Source organism: Cynoglossus semilaevis, chromosome 11 (assembly GCF_000523025.1).
Source record: "Cynoglossus semilaevis isolate Cse_v1.0 chromosome 11, Cse_v1.0, whole genome shotgun sequence".
In the NCBI taxonomy this organism is placed as follows: Eukaryota; Metazoa; Chordata; class Actinopteri; order Pleuronectiformes; family Cynoglossidae; genus Cynoglossus; species Cynoglossus semilaevis.
The window spans coordinates 4,302,821-4,309,896 of NC_024317.1; the positions used below are offsets into that span (position 1 = coordinate 4,302,821).

The following is a 7,076-nucleotide window of genomic DNA, read 5'->3' on the forward strand; positions in this document are numbered from 1 at the left end:
AGTTCCGGAGGCCCAGCATGACCCAGTTTGGGCCAGCAGAGGAGCATGAGGGAGCAGGAGAGGGGCTGGAATGTTTTGAAGGCTGAGACATTCCTCATTGTTCATTCACACAGGCCTTATGTAACGCAGACTGATCATGTGACCCAGCTCTGCAGCGGTCGTGGGAAGCCACAGTATAATCTTTGCTACAGTGGCTTCGTAGCTGTGATCTGATTATGCAAGCCCCCGCGCTTACACAACACCGAGAGTGATGGACGGACAGACAGTCAGGAGGAAGAATTCACAGACAGGATGAGACAGGGTTACAGAGAAGACATGGAGAGAGAGAGAGAGAGAGAGAGAGAGAGAGAGAGACAGACGGGGGAGAGACAAACCTACGATGCTAGTTTTAAGACGTTGAAACAAATACAGACGACACAAACGCACGTAAGTTGAACGTTGTAGAATTATTGCCTCAAATTAGCACTGGAGCTCAAACCACACACTGATGAAATGACTTCAACTACTGACATTACTGGTTGACCAGTTGACTGACTGGTTACTGTGGAGGAAGGAAAAGGGCCTCAGAACTGTCCGTGTGTCACACTGACCTACATGGTGTAAATCCAGTGAGTTGGCTTCACGGATCAGACAGATAACGGGCCAATAAATGATCATCGATGTTGAAGACCAGTCGTAGTACAGGGAGAGGGACAACGTATATATCGTTTAACAAACGTGGTTGTTTTCGTTTCCCCGTCTGTGACGTCGTCTCACCTGAATGGCCGTATATATCGTTTAACAAACGTGGTTCGCGGCTGTTGTTTACGTCTGTGACGTCGTCTCACCTGAATGGTGGTGTTTCCTCCTTCCAACAGAGCAATAGCCAACAGGATGCTTTCCTGGAAGACCCGGTCACTTGTCGTGTTCATGATGAGGTCGATCACCAGGTCCGAGGCTCCCTCTTTGTCCAGGTGACACTGAACCTCTGAAAGACTCATCTCCCCTCGACTCAGGCCTCCGGGGACTCCCAAAGCTGTGGGACAAGAGGACGGAGACATGAGGACGGGGCGGCTCTGTGTGAGACACTACTGTGTCACCAGAGACAGTCATTAATGAGCTGATCGTAGAAAATCAATCAACGAGTGGTTCTGGAATTATATGGATACTGAAGTATTTTTCAAATACTACCACCAGTACCTGGTCACCATGTTCTTAAGTCCATGTACCACTGCAGTACTTCTTTAGGACACAAGGGTCAATTAGGATATCAAGCGTTTATCATTACTGTCAAGTTCTTTTACGTCTGCTTTGTGTGAATGGATGTAAAAACACACACGTATTTCTGGGTCCGAACGGCAGGAAAATTAAAATCTGACAAACAAACGCAGCATTGAGACCACTGTGTCCTCGTGAATCTACAAACTGACAATAAATGTAACACAATATATGCCAAAGTAGTGAAGAGCAACACTGATGTTTTGACCGGACGTTAGAGGATCTCACTAACCAGACCCAGCCGTTGGTGAGTGCTCCTTTGACACCCAAAACTACAGTATTACCAGTTGGCCTGTTGTTAAGGAACCTCTGTGTACACGTAAAAAAATTATATATATATTTATATTATGATACATTAATTATACATTGAAGGTTGTTAATATTATAAATATCCCATCTATTGTTCATTTTTCTATGAAAAGGTGAAACCAACAGGAACCTTTTCATTAAAAAAAAAAGGATATAAAATGTAACGTCCCAAAAATAAAAAAAATTTAAACACACACACACAGCTGAGCAGACGAATGAACGACAACAACAACAACAACACCAACACCAGCTCCTGTGAGGTGACTGTGCCCTGTACCAGTCGCTGTAACTGTACAGTTGTGTAACACACTGTACACAGTTCCGTCCCTGCACGGGGGCCCCAGGTTCACGGCACAGAAGGAATTCTCAGCTCAGATCTCTCAGTTCTGCAACAGGTGCAAAGGCTGTTTGAACAGGAAGTAGCAGCCTGTCACTTAGCAACAGTGAAAAGTGGACCGTGGAGGGGAGGGGTCTACTTCCTGTGGTCTGGAACACTGCCAACAACATGGGAAACACATTGGAGACAGAGAAGTAGGAAACGTCTCCGTCTATGATGGTCTTCTAACTGTATGTTAACAAAAAAAAAAAAAAAAAATCACATATAGTGAAAAGTCGTGTTTGTTTTAACATGATTGGATCACAGCCATATTACACTGGATAAAATAAATAAATAAATAAACTGTAAAACACAGATAATTCTGGTTACTGGGTCAGTATGGCGTGAAAAATGAGTGTTTGATAAACTGGCACCACCGTGTCCTCTTTAATCTGTACACTGGAGATAAAGCAGCTGTATATGAGAGGAGAGGAGCAGAGCAACACTGCTGCAGTGTTTTGACTGCACACGGTAACACAACCACAGGGTTTATCAGGTAGTGATAAAACAGCAGTGTGTGTGTGTGTGTGTGTGTGTTTGTGTGTGTGCTTGAAGGGCAACTCACAGCAAAACTTAGATAAGAGCCTCAGGGCCAGACAGCTCGATACTTATGTAACTCGGAGGAAGCCTCAGCTCCAGGACACAGCTGGTGAACCAGAGTGTCTCCTCGTTACCAGGTGGAGTTTCTCAGTTTCTCCTTTAGATACGAACGGTCGACTCACTTTTTCAAAGCAATTTCCCGTGATATACTGTATGATTAGCCATTTTTTCCTGACTGGTATGAATGATAGTGTTGAGAGTTCTGTCTCAATGGACTTTACAGTTTTATTAGATTTATTAAAGATTAAAACATCCTCCTTAAAAATCCACTTAACCAGGGAGAAAAAATGGAGGAACACACTGCCCCCCCTCCCCCCCCTCTCACTTTGGTGATGGGTCAAAAACCAGAGGTCACACTTGGTTGATGTGCTGTGTCACAGTGACAGTGATAGTTCACTTTCCTTAATTTCCTTTATGTGCAGTTTAATGTTTAAACTGAGTTTCTATAAACAATACAAAGTGAAGCAGCTTCACAGATATCATCGAAAACTCCCTTTTAACAGGAAGAAATCTCCAGCAGATCCAGACTCAGTGTTGCTGTCCAAGTGTCCTACATCTGTGGACGGATACAGTCAAACAAACAATAATTGGAGGTGATCTGGGGACACATTCCGGAGCATGGATGAACTCAGTGGGTTTCCCTGGGTGGATTACTGGCTGCTGTGTCAGCTGAGGTTTACAGACCGGGCTTCAGGTTCACAGCCAACAATTAAAAAAAAAAAAAAAACAAAAAAAAAACATAGAGGGTTTAGTTGGGGCTTTACTGCCTGGTTTGACCTCCTGTGTTTACTCTTGTTGCTCTGCTCTCACAGACAGAGACACAGCAGCTTCATAAGAGACACATTAAGGGCGTTTTAATCTTTAGATGTAAACAGTGACGTCTTGAGGGGAAAACCCAGGAACATCGACCATCAACATATTACTGTTTTATTAACATGTGCCGTGGCAGTCCCCACGCCTCACCTGATTGGCTTTTCCCGGGTACAACTGGACTGAGGGGACCGTTAGAGAATGACGTAAGACTGTCCCTTCGCCCACCGGTACGACGGAAGTTGCCATAGTAACGGTTCACCAGAATCTGTCTCAGTGCTTCACCCTAAGAGGAAAAGAAAAAAAACAGGATGCACTGATGTTACGTCAGCATTGAGGAGAGGGATGATGATGATGATGATGATGATGAAGATGATGATGATGATGATGATGATGATGTATAACAGGGAGACAGGACTAACTGCTGATGCACTGATGAGTATTAGACTGTGGACTGAGCTGAAGGAGACCAAACAAACCCAGAGCAACTGTTTATCACCCCTTCCTTCAAATTTAAATATATATTAATATAAAGTAATATATATTTTTAAATACCACCCACACACTGTATCCCACTGTGCTACAGCTGTGACAATGTGAGGTCCTGGTTTTACGCCTGGACTGACCCGGGGCCGGCCCTCCCACACTGTGACTCATCCACTGATGAGCAGTCAGTGGCACGACTCGGATGTTGTCGTGGCAACCAAAGCCCATAGCTACCTGACAGACCTCCCAGGGGATAAAGGAAATGAAATGAGAGAGAAGTCCTCCTCGAGTTTTTTTTTTTTTTTTTTTCAACACGTGTGATTATGTGGAAAGCGTTGTCAGCCGTGGGCGGTTGTTGACGGACAACAGTGGCGTTACGTAAACCTCTCGGCTACCACCGTGGTGCACAGCAGGGCAGGATGTGGGAGGCGTGAAAAATATCATTTCCATTTTTAATCAGCAGATTAAATTATTATAGTACGTACTCAACTTCAAAAGACCCTCTGAACCCCCGTCCCCCCTCCCCCAACACTTCATTATGGGCCAAATCATTAGGGTGTCCTGCAGGTGTGTCCTGTACGCTGTCAGCTCAGATCGTAGACTGTATATATATAAGAAATCAACCTAACGACCGGCTCCTTATTCATAGTTACATGTTTCCACCACAGGAGATTTTTCACACCTAATTTTTAACTAAAGTCTGCGTGAAGACTTTCGTGAATTCTCTGGAGTTTCTGGTCTTTCAGTTACAGTAGCTCAATAGAACAATGTCAGGTTTGGATTTTAATATATATATATTGATATACCGTGTTTTCTGGACTATAAGTCGCTACTTTTTTCCCCACGATTTGAACTTTTCTATGGATTTTTCTTCAGCCACCAGGGGGCGTTCTAGCAGGAAGTGAAGAAATGAGACAGACAGGGGACGCAATCCAAAGAAGAACACGCTAGTTTAGATATCGGCGACTTATTGTCCGGTGCGGCTTATATATGTAAATTAATAGTTTGTTTGTTTGTTTTTTTTTTTACTTAGTGGGTGCGGCTTATATTCAGGTGCGCTCTATAGTACAGAAAATACAGTATATTAAAACTTTAATCCATATATTAATTGCTGAAAGACTTTCTAAAAAATGTGGATAGCTTATTTATTGTAGTTTTTATTTTATTTTTATATGGTAAACCTTATTAAAAAGGATCCTGTTTCCTGTCAGTCACATGACAACTCCCGTATCTAAATAATTCAACTAAAACCAAAACAGGTTTTGACACAAACCTTGGCTTTCTACCAAGGCTCCGGGGGTCAGTGGGTTTGTTTCAGGCCTGTTAACATTATACACTCTTCTTCGTAGGCAGTCGAGCCAGGGATGACTGAACACTGGTACGTGTCTAAGTAGCTTTTGTGTCACCCACGTGTCACCCACTGCAATTTGCAGCCTCCTTGATGCTGTGGGGAACGCTCGTTCTGAAATCCTTGGCTTTCAAGAAGCTTAAGATTCCAGAACAAATACCATGTGTTTGTAGGTCGAGTCCTGACACTGACAATAACCACAGGGGACACAGCCATCTTTGTGCAGGTCTGAGATAAAGTGATTACACTCTATCCAGGGTGGAAAGATGCTGGTCCAACATCCTGTCTGGACGCCCACTAGTGGTGAGTGATGTTTTTCACTCCTTCGATGTGATGCCCTGGATCTAGAACTATCAACTGTCCTTGTCCTTTGAGATAAAAGTAACTCAAGTAGTAGTATCAGTTTTGCCTCTTTTAAAATGGTTTCAAATTACAAATGAAATCATGCATTATGTATTCGTATAAATCGGGGGTGTAAAAGATAAGGCCCACGGGCCAAAACTGGGCCCCTAGGGTGTTCAATCCGGCCCACTTGATGAATTTCGAAAAATAAAAAATACACAAATAACACTTCATGTTCAGGATACCCATATTATCTCAAATAAAAACCCAACTTGTCTTATGGAAGATTCAAGCGCGTGCTCGTCTTTCAGGTGAGGCCCTAGGTCATGTGATGCATGTACAGAACAGTTCTTCCTGTGAACAAGCAGCCCAGTGCTCAGTGGGTACCTACCCTCTTCTGGTCCTCCAAAATCTTCTCAGGCTGGTTTTGATCCAGCTGCTGGGTGCAGTGAAGTGTGAAAGCATGGAAGTCCAACAAAGACAAATAAAGGTTAGCATTCATGCAGGCACTGAAAAGGTGACTGTGAGGTTAATAACCACAATATGCATCAATTCAGCCGCTTTAATTGGCCATGCAAAGGTCAGCGATGGGTGAGGACGGAGTCATGCAGTCAAGACCCTGTGTTAGCAGCTGAAGAAATCATATCGGTTAGTGCACGAAGAGCCGAGGCAAAGGAGGAGTTGGATAAAATAAGTGTGAGGGACAGTCAGTTCTCTGAAGTCTTTACAGCAGAGACACATTTCCTACAAAGAGTCAAAACAGTGCCAGTTACGGTTGCCGTAAATTTAAATTTGCTAAGCACGAAGACGGGAAAAGCTTCTTCTTCTTTTTTTTTTTTAACAAATAAACAAACAATCATGTGACTTCGTTTGCCAGGCTGCAAGTTTGCACGCAGTGGTTGAGACCATTTAGCAAACAAACAGGGTTTCAGTCTTAGTGTACAGATGGCTGCTCAGATAGCACATGCACGAGACCTGACAATAACGGTGTGTTTAAGGGAAGACGGCGTAGTTTAAAACATTTTTGCAAACATATAAGGTGACACTGAACTAAGAGGTCAATTTCAAAATGAGCGAAAAAAAAAAAAAAAAGAAAAGACAACGTCAGTCAGCATTCTACACGCTGTTTCCAGTTACTTCTTATGAGCGTCTATTCCGTTTACTCAGTTTTTAGCAACGATGACGTGTGTATGAGTAAGTAACCTCCCACGACCTTAACGCAGCCCCTGGAAAGGTTTGCAAAGGTCTGACTAGCACGTACACACACACACACACACGCATACAAGTATTATGACAATTTCCCCATAAATATATACTGTATACCAGGAACACACACACACACACAAAAAACACTGTTGCACAGCGTGCAGCAATTAAACACCAGGGAGCAACAATCTGAAGCAACCCAGCGAGGCGTCCATTTTTCTAGACAATCTTTCACTACAAAAACACAGGAGGACACCGGTTAAGTGCGATGGTTATGTAAAAAGCACACGCGGAGGGGCAGGAGGGCAGGGGAGGGGGGGGGGGGGTCCGGTGATTTATCTG

General features: G+C 43.6%; 1 protein-coding gene across 7 annotated transcripts in view; it reads right to left on the reverse strand.

Moving 5' to 3' along the window:
* The window catches only part of itpr1b (inositol 1,4,5-trisphosphate receptor, type 1b), an 80,448-nt gene that overhangs the window by 38,645 nt on the left and 34,727 nt on the right, over window positions 1-7,076 (reverse strand). For 3 of the 7 annotated variants that reach the window (XM_025060432.1, XM_025060430.1, XM_008320050.3), the window contains 3 exons: window positions 5,920-5,967; window positions 3,506-3,638; window positions 828-1,015 (listed from right to left, as the gene is read on the reverse strand). In XM_025060432.1, coding sequence (XP_024916200.1) covers window positions 828-1,015; window positions 3,506-3,638; window positions 5,920-5,967 — 369 coding nt within the window. The remainder of the gene's footprint in view (window positions 1-827; window positions 1,016-3,505; window positions 3,639-5,919; window positions 5,968-7,076) is intronic. The other 4 variants (XM_025060433.1, XM_025060431.1, XM_025060434.1 and 1 more) reach the window with 2 other exon arrangements.